This window comes from Pyrgilauda ruficollis, unplaced genomic scaffold (genome assembly GCF_017590135.1).
Source record: "Pyrgilauda ruficollis isolate IOZ18807 unplaced genomic scaffold, ASM1759013v1 scaffold37, whole genome shotgun sequence".
Lineage (NCBI taxonomy): Eukaryota > Metazoa > Chordata > Aves > Passeriformes > Passeridae > Pyrgilauda > Pyrgilauda ruficollis.
The window spans coordinates 7,978,159-7,996,382 of record NW_024525156.1 but is presented as its reverse complement, the minus strand read 5'-3'; the positions used below and the strand labels follow the sequence as shown (position 1 = coordinate 7,996,382).

Sequence of the window (18,224 nt, the reverse complement as noted above, 5' to 3'; positions counted from 1 at the left end):
GAACACCTCTTTAATTCTTCAGAGTGCATCAAGTAATAATTCACACATCAACAGCCAGCTGATCTTACAATTATGCCAATCTTGAGCCCTTTTCCAAGAAAGCCAGCTCTACTCTTCTGTGGGCAGGAAGCATCAGGCCACATGCACCTTTGAGTTCTGCCAGACAACTGAGACTTACTACAAAAGGCCAGGTACTTAGTGAATCCAGCAAAACCAAAAAGCATAATTTATTACAATATTATTGCAATGTCAGAATTAAATTTGCTTGCTGATATTTTTCAGCTACACTTTAGTTTTCACATTTTAATTCTGCATTTTATTCTTCGCTGCAGGATGTCCTAAGAAGTGTAGCCAAAGAAGTTTTGGGGATTTTTAACACATATATCACAACAGTAAGTTCTCCTTGTCTGTCCATACAAGTGTATTTTCCAAATCATACTGCGAAGCCTATCTGAAATATAAAATATTCCTTTTAATTATGGTACAAAACTGGTTTTAAGGCTAACATGTAGTGCTTGCAATCCTCATTATCAAAGTGGGCTGAGTTCATACAGATTTCATGCATCAGTTACTTCAGAAAAGTCTGTCTAACACACTTATCCCTCAAGCCAATAATCAAAATTTTTCCAGAATTTTCAGCAGTTTTAGCACCAACTACTGCAGTTCATTGGGAAAGCAAAATTATAGGTACCAAGAAACAAGTATGGGTTAGTTCCAGTGTTCTACGATTTCAGGAGTAGGGCAAACTCATGTAAATGGTGCTAAATGAGAAGAAAGTACCTATTTATGCAGAAAGACACAACAGAAAGAGGACCTGACTTAATGGGCATTAGCAGTCAAGTATCTAAGTGCATAAATATTTAACCAAAGTCATTTGTTGTCAGCAAAAGAAAGATGTCACTACCCCTTTTCAAGTGGCTGTAATAGCTCCAAAGTTAGTGAGACAGTTAAATGACAAGAGAAATTCCAGGAAAACGGGCCTTCTAGGAAAAAAAAAGCAGAACTGGGAAGATTAGAAAAGTTAAATCATTGTTATAAAGTTTCTGTAGTTTGCTACAATCTCTCATGAAGGCTTTTTCCATTCCGCTCACATGATGCCATAAAAAAATGGACACATCAAGCAATTAATATTGAAATTGTGGCACCAGTGAGTTACTTCCTGTTTTAAAGGTGTTCTGCAAAAAAATTCCACTTGAATCACTAAGTATTTGAGTTTTACATCACGTCATGATGGGAGATACCGAACAATTAAGGTAGCTATTTGCAATCCCTAAACCTGCTCAGCTACCTCTGCTGAAGTGAAAACATGCAGAAACTCAAGTGCCGGGGGTAACACTGAAAACAGAAAAGCTAATGACCAAAGTATTCAGGAAAATAGACAGGACAAGGCTTTTAGCCATTGCTTGAAGATCCTTTCATCTTCCATGTGCTCTAAACATCACACAGTCTCTATTTAGGCATTGTGAGTGGTTTTCTTTCTAAACACACACACAGGCTTCCCGTCACACAAAATCCTTAACAAGTTCCCTTAATTTCCTTTTTACTTAGTCCATGCCCAATATGTCTCATCACCTTCCTCTGCTCTTCACTTTCTTTTAAGTGATCTGAAATTTTAAAGAAACTTTAGGTTTTCCTGACAGTCCAGCCAGAGAAATTGCTTACTTTCAGCTACCTCTCTTTTCTGCTCTTGTGCATCTCAGCTCTGCTCTTCCCAGCTTCTCTCTGAAACTGTGTTCGTTTATTATTAAAGCAGGGAGGTCATCTAATGTTTGTTTCTTCATCCACTGCACTAGGGAAGTTCTAAGAAAACAGATTTATCATCTTATTTTCATCCAGGTCAGTTAACAACATTCAAAAGTTACCCTGAAGAAATATCTGTAGTTGGACTTCGTCAAACAGAAATCTGAGCATTAAAAAAAGGCTGCGAAACTCCACTATTAAAACACCATCTTTCTAAACACCATCACACAAAGGATTAAGATTCAACATGGCACATTTATAAACCTGTTTTGAAAGGAAAGCCAGTTCATCTCCCTTCAGAACAGATGATAAGCCTCATCTCTTTTACTGGGAATTTAAGTGGGAATAAAGTAAAAAACACAGCAAGTTCACAATATGGCACAGCTGTGGCTGTGTCAGTATTGTTATAATAATGAAATAGATTGTAGTCACTATCTCTTAAGATTCCCTCTACTTGATAGGAAAAACAACTGGTTTCAAGGGGTCATAACTGTGTCTTGCCTCAGCCAAGAGGTGTCATTGATAGTGCCTCCAAAGAACAGCCACACACAGCCAGTAAGAATTACAGCTTTTCCCATGCTATTTCATACAACTAACCCCGTGCTTAGGATCATGGCACACATACTTGTTTAAAGCAGTTTGAAACACTCTGAACAAGACCAATATATTTCCTTTCCCCTTCAAAAGATCAGGATCCCCATGATTCAAATAAATAACACCAGCATGTTTCCACACTGATTCAAAAGCTAAGTAGTCAATGACCATGCCAGAGAAGTTTCCTAACAAGGGCAGTAATTCTCATATTTTATCATCAGTAATTAGGTGTTGCAGGCTGGTCTATTTCAGCCATTGCATCCACTGTGCAAATCTGAAGACAGAGTTAATACAGAAATAGCATTCACTAAGCCCTCTCTGCCCACACTCTTCAGTGCTTCCTCTGAAGTTCTGCTTTACAGACAACACTTTCAAAGCAGGCAGGCTCCCATTTTGCTTGTAAAGTTTTGTCAAGACAATCAGCATTAAACAAACACACCAAATGACTAATAGAATTCTAAAGTAACTGAATCACAAATTCATACTGCTCTAAGGAAATGGACAACCCAGCATAAACACAGGCTAACAATTTACCATAGCACGTGTTCAAGAAGTTCCTGGTGCAGATTCTGAGCTGCCTGACATCACTACATTCTATTAAATGTAAAGGAAACACTGACAGGAAACAAAACAGGGTATAATATGGAAGGGATGCTTTCACACTGAGTGGGAAAGAAATAAAGAACCACAGGTCTCTTCTCAGAAGTGTCTACCATTCATGGTACCAATTGAGTGCTCATCAAGACCTGGTAAATATTGTGTGCTTAGGCGAAAAAAAAAAAGGGGGGGATAATGGGAAAGGGAGAGGAATTAGGTCTCTGTGATACCCCAGCATTTTACATCCATGTCTTTTCAGCAGTGTGATTTAACAGGCATCTCGTAAGTACGGTCCAAAAATAGAGTTGAGATAAAGCTGTGAGCTGAAAAGTGCGTGGTATGCTCTGTGTAGAGCCCCGGCACAGGCCTCAAGGCACGTAAGTTACAGACAGGCAAAAGTGCTCCGACACAGATGAGACAAACACATTTCGGACTGTTACCATCCCACTGGGTTCACACACACCTTCCTCATGCTTCTAATCACATTAGCAAGGGAATCTTCACCTACATTATTTTGTTCATTCTTGCCTTTAGTTAGTACAGGCATTTAAATGGAGTCCTTCAAACAGCTCACCAACAATGGCACTAAAAATCATGCTGAAGATAGAAAAGGTAAAGTTTATATGTCAAGAGCAAGGGGCAAAATAGAGGCAGTACTGCAGTTATACCCATTTCAGAAAAGCATGAGTATCTAAAAAGTTGTAGGACAAAAGAAATGAAGTATTTTATCAGCAAAGAAACAAAGTATTTTATCAGCAAATTACAAGGGAAGAGTAAGGAGAAGAAGGGAACTAACCCTGCCTGCAAATCTCACCAGTGTCCCCAGAAGAACAGCTGCATGGCTATAACCCTGCAGTGCTAGGGGAGCTCTTTGTCCCATTTTAGCCTGTGTAATTTTGCAAACAGTAAGAGAAGCTAGAAACACTACTTGCCTTCAAGAAAAGCTGTCCTCACAGGATGCTCCCCTGAATTAACTGCCCCTACAGCCAAGTCTTAATTGACTGGACCAGTCACACAAAATCCTGGAGGAAGGAGAAGGTCAAAACAAGGTCTGCAAATTCCTATCTGGCATCTGGCTCCTCCTCATTATCAAGTTACTTCAGCTGAGCTTCTGCTTTCAAACAACTGACCTGGAACTAGTCCCCACATTTTCTTCCTGGAAGTTTCCAAACAGATGTCTGCCTTCAGGGAGAGGGAAAAGAGAAGTGTGTTTTGCTGAGGAAGCAGAGAAGACATGGTACAGAGACAGCAAAACAATCAACATTTTGCTGAAGTCAGTCTGCAGCCAAGGCCTTTTTCTTCCTTGAAGGACTCTCCATCAATCAAAAACAGGCATGATTTCTGTTTCCAAGCCACACAGACAAACTATACCAACTCTTTCAACAAGCTAACTGGTGCTTTGCTTTATGATGTATGTGGCAAAATGTGATGTGCACCAAGTGTCAGGTTTAGAAAAAGCAAGACCTGTCAAGTGTGTGCAGTTTTGGGCACTACAATATAAAAAAGACTAATCTATCAGAGAGAATCCTGAGGAGGGCTATGAAGATGGTGAAGGGTTTGGAGGGGAAGCTGTATGAGGAGCAGGTGAGGTCACTTGGTCTGTTCAGCCTGGAGAAGAGGAGACTGAGGGGAGAGCTCATTGCAGTCTTCAACATCCTCATGATGGGAAGTGGAAGGGCAGGTACCAATGTCTTCACTCTTGTGACCAGTGACCAGACTCAAGGAAACAACATGAAGCAGAGCTAGAGAAGGTTTACGTTGAATATCTGGAAAAGGTTCTTCTCCCAGAGGGTGGCTGGGCACTGGAACAGGCTCTCCAGGGAAGTGGTCACAGCACTAAGCCTGACAGAGTTCATGAAGCGTTTGGGCAACACTTCCAGGCACATGGTTTGACTCTTGGGATGTCCTGTGCAGGGTCAGGAGTTGGACTTGATGACCCTTGTGGGTCCTTTCCAACTCAGTATATTCTGTTCTATGATTCTATGAAGTTAGGGTTTGAAGCCTTCTGATGCAAAATCCTATGGGCATCACCAAGTAGCAGTACCAGAAGTATTCCTACCTATATAGATGCTATCCTGAACTGAAGGACTAGAACAATCTGCAAAGCAGGCTCCTGCAACCAGACTTTTGCTACTGTAGAATCCTGGCTTATGTAACCTATAACAGAGAGCAATCAATTTAAAAGTGAACTTCACTCAAACCTTTATTCTAATTCTTCCATTAATTTTCCTGGTATGCACTGTCCCACACAGCTGCCATTCCTTCAAAAAAAGTGTTCTGAGAACATCTTACAGACATCAAGCACTGTTGATCACTCCTGCAAAGACTGTAAGCATATGTGAGATAGCTACTCTCACATGATCAAAGCAGAAAATCTACTTGCACATAGTCAAAGTAGAAAACTCTCTGCAGACCAGTGTGAACTGCAAAATTGAAAAAAAAAAAACACAACCCTTCTTTGTCTTCCTTTACAGCAGAGTTGTTATTACTGTGGAGCACACACTCTCACTTCCTCTGTGGGTAAGGATCAAGGAACTGTGTCTGCCTATTTCTGCACTGCCCTTAACAGTGTACTTAGCTAAACCAGACTTCAGCCATGACATCAAATCCTAATTTTCAGAACGGGAAGAAACACCCAAACCAAAACATTAAAAACCTGGGATGCTACCACTAAGAACCTGAGAAGCTTTCTGCTGACTGTCTCTTTTACCTTTACATTCATAACCAACAGTTGCAGCTTTTACTACACACAAGCAATGGGGCAAACTTATAATTTTAACTCCTGGTTTTCAGAATTTTGAGGTAAGCCATTATTCACTCAAACAAGACCATTTACCAATGAATAACCCTGAACCTCATAAGGCACCAACTTGTTTCAGTCACTGTGTACAGCACTAGTATTTTTATGAAATCATATGAACTTAAAGTTTTTAAGTGCAACTCTGCTAACCTAAGTTCCTTGTGGAGTTTCATCTCTGCTTGTGTACATGTTCCTGCACACAAACAGAAACTTTTCAACTGATAAGCTGATAAGTAACCCCCCTTCGAAGTTTGGACAGGCTCAAAACTTCAAGTTTTGCAGGGGTGAAGCACTACAACTGCTACTGAATTATTTGTGGAGGTGGAAAAGAATTTTATTTTTAAAAAATGACAGCCCATAGAACATTCTCAGTGATTAAGATAGAATTTCAAATACCACTTGCAGCTGCCAACTGAAAACTGCTTGATTTGGTAAAGGAAGAGAAGAGGGTTGTTACTACAAAGCATCAGTTTAGAGGGTTTGTATGAAACCATCTTGCAAGTCCTGTTCATATCAACTACAGGCATGCTAGTTATATCAAGGTAGTTTGATATTCAAGCTAAACTTAGCGGATGAAGTAACTGATGCATTATGATTTTACCTAACATTTGCTTAAAGATGCACCAAAAACAAATCAAAAAGCTCAGCTCTACTGAGCACTGAGCTCTTCGGACACTTTCACACACAGGACAAAAGCCTTAGTTCAGGTAAGAATGAAGTCTATCAGCCATTTGAGCCACAAGCCAATGCAACTACACAATCTCAGCGTAAACATTCCTACACTAGAGGAGAAATGCGTGCAGTGCAAGTCTGAGAGCAAACACTCACATCTATTGCATCTCTTTCAAATATGCGGAGCTGCAGAAACAGCTCAAGTTTGATCTTGCGTTCTTGGAAAAGCTCCTCCATCTGAGACTGGGCCTCATCCAGCTGCTGCAGGACTGTCTCTATGTGGTTGATCGAGCTGTTGTGGGGGGTCTTGTTACTAGAAATGGCAGAATCTCTATTCAAAGCAGAGAGAGGGGAGGGGGAAGAAAAAAGAGCATTATTGAAAAAAAAAAACATAGAAATTGGATGCTATATATATGACTACAAGATATAGGCCTGCTTCAGATGCAGTTGTTGCAAACCATATTGCACAAAAGTTAAGTCTGTACATCTTAGTAAATAAAAAGCCCAACTATGTTCTAGTACTCGAAAAAAAAAAACATTAGGAAATTAATTACCTTCATTTTTTTCCCAAATCAACATACAAAGACATTCTGTTTACAGGAAGGTTAAAATTTAAAACCAGAGACAAATGAAAAGGAAGTAGCATATGATAACTATTTACTTTCCTGAATCTTCCTGGCAAGGAAAAAAATCAAAATTAGTTCATTAAAAAAATTACTTGATCTTTTACCTGAGTATAAAACCTGCAAATTCAGATTTGTTAATCTCCTGAATGAAAGGAGACCAGCTGGGAACCAAATTTATTTATTCAGATAATTTTTGAATGAAATGGACCACAAACTTGGCTTTTACTACAATGAAGTTACTTGTCAGTATGAAAAACAAATTCAAGTGTTCCTTTATAAAAAGGCGGCTGCTCAGAATTCAAAATGCAGTGGAGCCCTGCACGTCAGACTACAAAAACACATAACTGCTTCTATCAAAAAGGTAGCTTATGTCAACAAAATCTCCTTCTTGCGGCAGCAGTGTTTATAACCTGAGCTTCCTGTAAACAGAGGTTTAGAGACCATCAGTACAGCACAAGAGATCCCTGTAGTCCTAATATTTACAAGTTTTATTTATAGGTCATATCTTGTACTCATCATCTCTATCCTCAAAATAGAAAAAACCTCACAAAACATCAGATAAACACCAGGAGAGATTTAAATAAAAATATGTTTTACCTTAGTTGCTGTATGAGATCTTCACCTTCTTTTATGACATTGACTGTAACCTGCAGAGTGGTCTGTTGTTGTTGACCAAAACGTTTAATCAGGTCTTGGACAGCCTCCACAGACTCAGCATAGACATCATCAAGCAGTTCTTTCTGTAGCTCTTCAAGCCACGTCCACAGCTAAAGGAAAGGGGAAAAAGCAAGAAACGTCAGCCCGAGGATCAGGCAGTCAACTATTCTGAATCCATCTCCCTGGACAAGAGAAAACAGACTGAGGTGGCAGGAAGAAAGAGGATTTGTTTTTCTTCATAGAAAAATCCCATCCTCATATTAATGAAGACAAGCCTTCGTTTCAAAAAAGGTTTTCGCTTCTTGGAAATACCAGGAAAGCTTTATCCGTGTTGCTAAGTCACCCTTTCTTCCCCATTTTGCTTCTACAGAACTGAGCGTATCCGATTGAGCAGCACAGAGTTCATAGTGAGAATCCCATCTGCAGCTCTGCGCGAGAGTCCCTGGGAGAGAAATGCTATGGTAACACTCTCTGAGAGAAGGGAGGAAGGAAGGAAGGAAGGAAGGGAGATGTATTGTAGCCACCATCAAATTTGCACTGCCAGGCTGACACTGCACACAGACAACATAACACTTTTCAGCAGCCTTCAAAAAAAGGAAAAAGAAAGAGCATTTCAGAAAACAAAATACAGAGACAAATCAGATGTAAGATATTGTTGTTCTATCATGATGGTGTTTGCCCTTCTGATTTCAGTTTCACACTATTACAGCAAAAATCATCATAAGCAATTCTACCAGTTAATTTGAAATTCACCCTCCCTGCTTCCCATGTGCACATATCCCTGCTCAAAAACGGCCATGCACCAAGGCTTACATGAAAATCCCTAGGTATATGCTGGACAGGTATCACTGCTGGTCACGTGAAGAACCCTACAGTGTTCTTTTCCACAATTTCATGATGGAAACTCTTGCATCCTAAGCTCTTTGTGAAAGCCACTCATCAGCAAACCATTAGCCATCCATTGTGAAACTGAAAAAAAGCAGCAGGAGCATGGCTGTGTCCTGCAACACTCCCATGAGCAGCACCAACATCACACTGGAACAGCTGCTCTTACAGGAAGCATTCAAACACCCGGTCTCTCCTGTCTATTCTACCATCTCATCCCAAATGCTGCTATTCCAAGAACAGGAGTTTGCTTTTTATCCCAAAAGAGTAACTCTGAACCGATCAAAAGTATTAAGGTCTTTTGAGAACTTTTTAATCTCTGCCTTTGAAAATTTTAGAGACATTTGAACCTAATTAAAATGTTAACATTGTCAAAATACATAACTAAGCAATCAAAACTGGCTTAAATTCCAACGACAGAAACTTCACTGTTTTATTTCTTTGCTAAACATTTTCTACAGAAATAGCCACTTCATGCTGCTGTTTGTATATGTATGTTTTGATCATAAAGGTTTCCTAACTAATACATTAAAATAGAAAACTCAGTGAATGACTCCAGGTCTCGATTAATTAGTTCCGTTGAAACTTTGTTTTAAAATCAAATGCCAGTTTTGGTATCTCATAACTTTATATGCCTCCTGTAGATTTTGAGTAAACCAAGCTGTAGGCTAAGTTTTCACAACTGGGATGAACTAATGAGATTTAACCAGACTCTTGTCTACAAATCTACTACCCCCTCCTCCCCAAACCAGCACTGTCTGTTCATACACACTGTTATTCTGACTACTCATAAGCTTCAAAGACAATGCTTGTCACAAATCTGAATGCAACTCCACAGTTGTAAACACCACAGCACAGCAGTCTTTCTTATTAAAAGGACCACAAATCAATAGAACTTTACAAGTGGGTCAGAAGCACTCGTCAACATTCATTCCAGCATAACTCAATGCAGCATACCTTTTTTTTTTTTTTCCAAATGCATACTTCGGAATGAAACTTTAACTGGGAAACAAATGAAACTTAAGAGCAAGAAGTTGGAAAACACAGCCTGAAAATTTTACTCAGTGCCCAGAGGACATGCATTCATTCCTCTCTTAGCTTATGACTTTTATGCCTGACCCATAAAAACAGGGCATCGAGTCAGAGATTTTCGAAATGAGCTGTACAGTACAGTACAATACAGACATTTGAGAGCAACACTTTGTTGTTTTCTGCAATGTGCTTGGTGCTGGCTAAGAAGACATTGCTGGCTCTACATGCTTACATACACTCCATGCTTCCTGTGCCGCCTACAAAAGGACAATTTTACACAGATATTTACTACAGAGAAACGGTGATTAAATATTTTTTTGTTTCTCAGACTGCATCAAGTTTGCCCCCTGGGTCCCTTAGAAGTACCTGTACTGCAGCTCGAGACAGGTCTGAGAGCCACTTCAATTTTTAACAACATAGCTTCTGCAGCTGAGCAGTGTCAGACCTCTACAAGGAACACAGCTCACCTCTTCATCTGTTATTCACATACACTTCAGCCACTTCTATAACTGGATGGAGATCTGGCAGAAGCAACAAAACCTACAAGCGCTGAACTGGTGAGGTATTGTGCATGTGAATAATTCCCTCAGAGCTCACCCTGGATGCTGGAGACCAAGCCAACAGAGGACATGCAGACCTTTCCCTCTGCACAGCCAGCTCAAGGCAACACCACCTGACTGGAGCAGAAGGACATGGGCACCAGCACAACCAAGAGTGACGCTGACTGGCTTAGTGCCTGGTCAGCATGGCATCACTACAAACATGGTATCTGGCCCCCAAGGGTACCAAAGGGCTCAAAAATACATTGTGTTTGCCTAGCCCATGAGTTGAATTGTGCACTGCTTGGGAAGCAAAAACATCTTATGAAAAGTGCAGAAAGAGAAGGAGAGTAATTAGTATGCATTACTTGTCTAGCTGTGATTCATACGCTGTTGAAAGTGGAACAAGTTAAGCCATTTAAGTGACTAAACAGCTCTGTGACACTGCCATAGCAGAAGTTGCTCTAATACGTTGCCAAATAAACGTTTTACATTTATGCACCAAGTAAGTTGCTGACAAAAATCTTCCCCTCAAAATAATCTAGGTGTTTATAAACAAAAGTTATGATAAAGCCACCACAGATGAATAAAACTGTCAGATTACTGAAGCTGGATAGAAATTCATGCAGTGTACTGAGAGAAGCTTAATTCTTAATGGGTGGCAGTAGCCAGCTGGCTTCTCTGCAGCTTTCAAACCACAATGAACCCTGGATATACTGGAAATTACATAAATTACCTTGTTTTCAGATACAAAATTAAGGTTGAAGACTGTACAAGGTTGCACAGCAAAGCCAAAAGAAAGCCAACAGTTTACAGCAGGGGGTGAACAGAGACTAGAGCTTACCCATACATGTTCAGCAGTGCAGAATTACAGATTTTACAGTGCAATGACTTTCTGAAGTAACACATTATTCCATAAAAGAGAGCTTGGCAACAAAAATCCAGTGGGGGGAAAAAAACCACAAACTCATCATTAAAAAACTATTAACTTTCTCTCGGTGTGAACTTTTGAGCAACTTCCAGTCATGTTTTTCTCTATTCTTTATAAAGAAGTAGCATGAAGATCCCTAAACAAACATCAAATCCTCTGATCTCAGTAAGAACTTTATCCAGCAGCAAGACAGCTCTAACATATGGTGAGAAAAACTGCACACAAAACTCAATCCAGTCACAGAAGGAGGTTCTTCTCTTTTCATCTGCTCTTTGCATCTTATCAGAATTAAAATTAGAGAGGGAAATAAAATTCTGAATCCCTGACAGGCAAATGTTTCACTCAGCAGATTTTTTTTCTTGATCTAAATATAGCACAGACTAAGAAACATCTGCTTGAATGAGCCTGCATCCTGTAGTACCTCTTTCCTAAGTTCTTGGGAGCATGCCATTAGTCACTGAGATGGTATTATTTCAATTGTCTGCAACATCCTGGAAGTTTCAGTGTTTCCATCATGGGCCTCTATCCATTTAAGTCCCATCCCTGCAATCTCCTGAAACACTGCAGTTAAATAAGACCCTACTGTATTTTGCTGAATTTAAACAGAGAACAATTGTTTCTGAGTAAATACTTCACCCAAGAGCACAGAGTTATTTATTAGGGTAAAATATCCAACATACTCTTTCACAAGTTATTTTTTCATTTTTATAATACTGGCTTTTGGATATGCAGTCTGCCTTTTCAGTAGGCTCAGGCAAAGAAAGGCACACGGTTTCTGCATGTAAAAACTGCAAATTCCTCTTTCTGACCCCATCCCCCAGCACGGTGTTGCAGTATGTGCATTACCACAGGCACAGTTGTTGAAGGACCTATTATTTCTACAGGGCCAAAAGTTGTAATGGTGTTCCCTAACAAGTATGTCTAGGCATAGAAAGGGGCTAGTGTGTGTGTGTCTGCCTGTAAGCTTTGGCTTTGAGGATATGCAGTGCACAAAAATGGGTCTTTTTAAAAACAAAAACCTTAAGATGTTAAACACCTCGGGGTTTGTCTTCCAGAGCCTTTCAGAGGCATTTAAGATGTCAAATGCCTGCATTTTTTTTCATTAGATATAATTATCTTTAAAAGCTTCAAATACCCCTATCTATCCTATGGTTATAAAGGAATTAATTTCTGATTCAGAATAAATTCATCCTTGCAGCAAAACCAAGTTTCCCACATGTTCATAAAATTACATCAACTACTACTACCCTGTTAACATTTGCCCTATTTCTTAACTTAACAAGAGAAAAATGTCTATACATAGCTTAATAGAGCATAAAGGCCTACTTCTGCCTCACTTTTGTCAAGCACTCTGTGCTATTTCAGTTACACTGAGATTTTAATTTCATCCTTTTTCCAAGCAAAGAAGCTACCAGTATTAAAAAACTCAAGAGAGAAGAAAAGCTGTGCTGGCAAACTGAATTCCAGTCCTACCAGCAGTAAGCTACTACACATTTGAGTGTGCAGCCACAGAGAGTGATTCTTGTTTCTGATTTAAAAGTGTCCTCCACAACTCTCACAAGATGAGCAGTGTATCAAAATACTGACCAGAATGCACTTCATATCTTTTACCAGACCTGTAACATTGACCACTGCTATAATGACACAATAAAAGTATTAGAGATGCATGAGCCAAATAGATAAAGCCTTTACATGTAGATGGGGGCATCCAAGAGATGCTCTGCTGTTGGAAACAGCATGCAGAGGAGAAAGCAGCCTTTTTTGTGACATCCAAATTTAACCTGTAGACAGTACAGAAAGATCAAATACCAAGGAGGGGCATGCAAGCAAAGGAGCAGAACTGTCATCTCAGGGTCTACCTTGAGACAACATTAATGCAAAGCTGTGCTATGCACACCCTCCCATACTGGGCAGCACAGAGCAAAGTGTATTTCCAGGAGTGAGTTGCGAGACAAAGCGAGACTATTATCAACAAGCTTTTTTGAATCAAAGGCACATGCCTCATAGGTAGATGTGAATGAATGGGAAGCACTGTGGCCAGTGCAAGGCCTCCTCAGCCCTCCTTTGCACTGGCACCCTCAAAATGATGCCACCTTCATTCCAAAGCTTGCACAGACCACTGTTTCATTACTTTGGTCATGATGGCTTTGTATCTGAAAACCCAACCAATTCCACTTCTCTTCTCTTTGTTTCAACCCCAGTCTATTCTGGAGCAAAGTTTAGTTTAAGATGAAAAAAGTAGAGTCATGCCTTCTAGTAACACCATTAAGCATACTGTGTTTACATGAAAAGAGCTGTTTTATAATAAACTTGTCAGAATACACACAAAAGGTTATATGCAAAAAACCAACAGGCTCTTAAGAGATCATTCTCTTCCACATACAGGCACAGCCTGATCTGCATTCCCACACTTGACTCCAGTTAGGAAAATATCTGTTGCTTTTCTCTGGCACTACAACAAACACCTGGCTTGGACAGGATTTCAGTCTTCCCACTCACAGATGCTGAGGGAGCCATTTTGGAGAGAGTGTGTGTGCACATGTGTATGTCTGTGTATGGAAGAATTTGAACTCACACCAAAATGCTGTTCATCTCTAGTCTGTGACACACTGCACAGCAGAGACTATTGAGACTCCTGCTCCTGTGTTCTGCACGCAACCTTTTATGATAACACTTAAAGATAACAGTAACAGATAAGCAGTTATCTTTTACATGGGCAATTTTTTTCTCGCCTCGTCCCTTACCATCTTATTAAATGCCCAAAGGCACAAAAGCCATAAGGATTCCACTGTCTTGCAATGGTCTGTGTCAGATGTTCAGCTGTTGTATGTTACCCATCCTCAGGCCAGGACTCTGTCAAGACACTGTACTTCCAATGCAAAGATCCTGACAGAGATATTTATGATCCCAAACACTTTTAAAGCTTGTCGGTGCACAGCCTAACTTCAGTACATCACTTCACTGAAGAGTCTGGCTTATAGATTGAAATTTCTCACTGTAGGCATGGGAGCTAAAAATCAATATTCACAACCTTACAATTTTAAAACTGGTAATAAGATAGCAGTATGTAATCACAATTTACAAATAGCAGGCAACTGATTTTCTCAGATCACCACTAAGCAAAATAAGTGATACCATTACATAACACTGTATTTCTGTCATTTCTGAATAGCTCCTTTTTCTTCCCAGTGAAAAATGTTGCCTGTTGAAGTTAGTCTGTGAGGAGTCTGAGAACTTATATGTTGGTTTTTTGATATTTGTAAGCCACAGGGAGCTCTACCATCTTGTAACTACCTCCCTACAAAACTTCTGGAAAGGCTAAGGACAGACAGATTTTCCATGTGCATCATAACAGGCTGCTGCACACATAGCACACAGCTGCTCTGTGCATACAAATAGCAAAAGTCTGATAGTTTCAGGAAGAGCTTTTCGTGGCAAGCACACTGTTGAAAGCAGAAACTGCTGATTTACTCAGCATGAACAGAGTGAGAGTACTGGGCAGTCACTGAAGGGCTGCTGCTTCCTAGAGAAGCTGAGAAAAAATGCAGGCAAATTCAGCATCAGGTATAAAGATTATGTAAATCTACTGAGGAGAATTGGTAATGGAATACTCTCATCCAAATGAGAAGCATTCATTCAACATGAAGTATTTCTGGGGGAAAAGAATAAAACATACTTCAAAGAAATCAAGGGATTGGAAGGATTTGGAGCCAGATTTCAAAACCTCAAATAGCCAACAACTCAGACAAACAGCTTTTCTAAGCTCTGCAGCTCCCTCCAAACTGTCACACACAAACAGGAATTTAAGTCTTCATGTCTATTTTTTTTTAACCAGGAAAATACAAAAAAAAAGATACTATAGACAGTATTTGCCCTGAATACTTCAAGGGCAAAATGCATTGGTGGTGTTTTGCTTTGTTTGGTTTTTTGTGTTTTGGGGGTTGACTGGTTGGTGGGTTGGGCTTTTTGGTGCTCATTTTAAGGTATTTTTTTATTTAACAACTATGACACCTCCTTCTGCTTCAACAACTAACCTATTATCCTACTGCCAGAACTTCTCTCTTTACTAGCTACGTGTGCATGTTAATTTCTTCACAATACAGCAGAAAGGTTATGTTGCTTACAGGTATGCACTAATTTATTCAGCGACTTCCCACATCCTGCAGGAGGAACACAGTTCTCCTGCCAATAAGCACGGATGGCTTTCAGGTTAGGGCATTTTTATCTTCCATCTGCTTTGTGATGCCTTCTCAGCACTCCATACGTATGTTTGATAACAAACAACATGCTCTTGAAAATAGATCAGAATACAGAAAGCACAGGAGAGCTCTGAGCTTGCTGTTTCTTTGCACCTGAACCAAGGACTAGTCTACTAAGTATGAACCACCCACCTCACTCCTTCATCTGTATTTTTAAGTAGATTGCAAACATATAAAAATATATCCTTCACAAACAGATAGTATTAAAATTTTTCTGCTCATTGCTAGGTATAAAGGTCATTCATATTACAAAACAATACAAAAAAATCAACATCAACCACTATAGTACTTTCCCCCCAAAGTCTGGACTGCAAAGAGGCTTTCATAGGAACAGCTGTGTGTGCTTACAGACTCAAAATAATAGCCATTTTCCCAAAGAAATAAATCAAAATACAGAATATCTATTTTTTTTCTCTTCAATAAAACATTATTATCTAGGGGAGCAGTGGCAATGTGCCAGCACATCTGGATCAGCCTCCCAGAATTATTCAACAGTGACTCACATATCAGTCTGCCCTTCAGGGCTTTTTTCATTTTTGAAAGCAAATCCTTTTACACTCTTGGTCTTTCACCACTACAACCAACTGTATTTTATTTAAATACCATTTCAGCTGTTGTTTTTAATGCTAAGAGAAACAGGCAATGAAAAAAAAAAAATATATATATAAAATGAACACATTTTAGCAGCTGACTCCTCCTGTGCTTCATAACAGATAAGGACCAGTACTATTTGCTTGACAAAGTGAAACAAAAAAGCTGCCCCCTAAGAACAGTTTATGAAACAGCATTTATATTTTGTTTGAACAAGCAGTGTCCTGTGAGAGTATTGGCAAGGAACCATCTAGCAGAAAACTGATGGGGGAGCTATGTACTCATGTCTAAAGCTAAAAAGTAATTCAGTCCTGACCTCCTTCAAAGACCAACTGTCTTGTGCTTTTGTTTCAAGTGCAAAGCAGATGTTTCACTTACAAAAAACTCCCACTCTTATCCTCTAGGAGGTTTTGCTGAAGAAGCTACTTTGAATACTATACTTTGTCACTGAACAGACCATTTCGCAATGTACCGTGTGAGGAAGGAAGGCACACTGGGACATGCTGTGATCCAGAAGCTTTTCATATTTTCACTGAGTTTGAACAGCGAGGAGATTTAACACGAGCTCAAAACAAACCAAGTAACCTAAGATTGTCAAAAACCAAAACACCTTGCTGAAGTCCTTATTCTTGCTGTAGCCTGTTCCACCTTCTCCCATGAGCTTATAAATTCACGTTCTGTGTTTTGAATTGGAGCAAAATGCTAATCTTACTGAAAATTAGTGTGGCTGAATGTTCTTTTTCCTGGTGACCTTGGAAGAAGACTAAAAATTGCAAACATGAGGCAAACCATTGTCATTATCACATAAGATCTTTAGGTTGCAAAGAACTGTCAATATACCAGATAAAAATGTGAAGTACAAAACAGAGAAATAAACAAAGTCTCTCTGGGCAACAAGGTTGCCTTAAGTAGCCTTGCACTTCTGCCATACATTTTGGCATCCTGAACCATGTCTGTCCAACCATGGGTCTGGTAAGTCAGACAACAGGAGAGCTGGTTGGATAAAGAAACCAAAATTGCACAGTATCTCCCTCTCCAACGCTGACTTTTAGCTATACCAGATCCCTGATACGACCCTTCTCCCTCCCCTGTGACTGAACAAGCATGTGTACTTGTGCAATGAAGGAGGTAAAAGCTTCTTCTGAAAGTAAAAAAATCAAAATAAAATAAAATTTTAAAAATCCTTAAATAGAAGCACACACTACCCCAGCCCAAATCCACAGTGAATTATAAACCAACACTCATCACACAACAGAGGTTTTCATGGCGGTCTATGGGAAGGTTCTAACAATGAAAGCAACACTGGATAACACCGGGTTTAGGACTTGAAGTTATCATCACAATTAGTGGAAGTTTTACCTCTTTAACATGAGTGTGAAAGGACACAGACATGTCCAGCAGGATCTTGCGCTGCTCCACGCGCCTGACAAAGTCCTGTATCCGGTCTTCGAGCTGATGGGCAGCTTGATAAATCTCCTCCGGGTCACACTCCCCAGTCTGAGCAAGCTGCTCTGCTGCTTCTAGGAGCTTATCTGCATTCGTATACGTGTTCTGGAGAAATAAGTTAGTTTCACAGCATTAAATTAAAGAAAAGTCAATCAGTACATTTTAAAGCCACTCCACTAATAAAACCAAATTACGAAAAGGCCCTTGGAATGTACTTGTCTTTCTTCTTTTCTTAAAGGCAGCACAATATAATCTTACTAAAGATTCTGTTACATTTCTATATAATTTTTCACTTAACTGTGAATAAATTCCTTAGCTCCTTATTTATGCCTATTCAAATGTCTCCTTGACAAAAAACATGGACTTAGTATTTTACATACACACCTAGAATAAAGATCAGCCAAAATGCCTAATCCACTACACGAAAACTGGCCTATTTCAATACTGGAAAAATCACTACAGTCAGGGACAGAGGACTTTTCAAATGTGTACTACTAGAGCTGAGGAAATTCTAACTGCTGGTAGAGACACTTAACACCAAGTCCACACATCCAGCAGGAAGGTGGAAAGTGACCAAGCACAGAAAGAAAACATTTCTCTCCGTCCTTAAAGAAGTCAGAGATCCAAAATTCATGCATCATGTGTATCATCATTTGTGAAACAGCAGCATCATAGGAAGATTTAGAAGTGAGCTATAACCGAGTGTCCTAGTGGAACAGTGTCCCAATACATCCTAGGATTAAGAAATGCAGATCGGAAGGCCTATAAGAGACTTGAGACTAAGCAGAAAACAATGGAAAAAGTCTGGTCTCTGATGCACTAGGAGTGCTACGGTGCAGAGAAGAGACAGGTGTT

At 39.7% G+C, this 18,224-nt stretch overlaps 1 protein-coding gene across 1 annotated transcript in view; it reads right to left on the bottom strand.

Moving 5' to 3' along the window:
- The window catches only part of TRIO (trio Rho guanine nucleotide exchange factor), a 242,880-nt gene that overhangs the window by 114,059 nt on the left and 110,597 nt on the right, over nucleotides 1-18,224 (bottom strand). Inside the window, 3 exon segments of the mRNA XM_041476043.1 lie at nucleotides 6,560-6,734; nucleotides 7,627-7,796; nucleotides 17,283-17,474. Coding sequence (XP_041331977.1) covers nucleotides 6,560-6,734; nucleotides 7,627-7,796; nucleotides 17,283-17,474 — 537 coding nt within the window.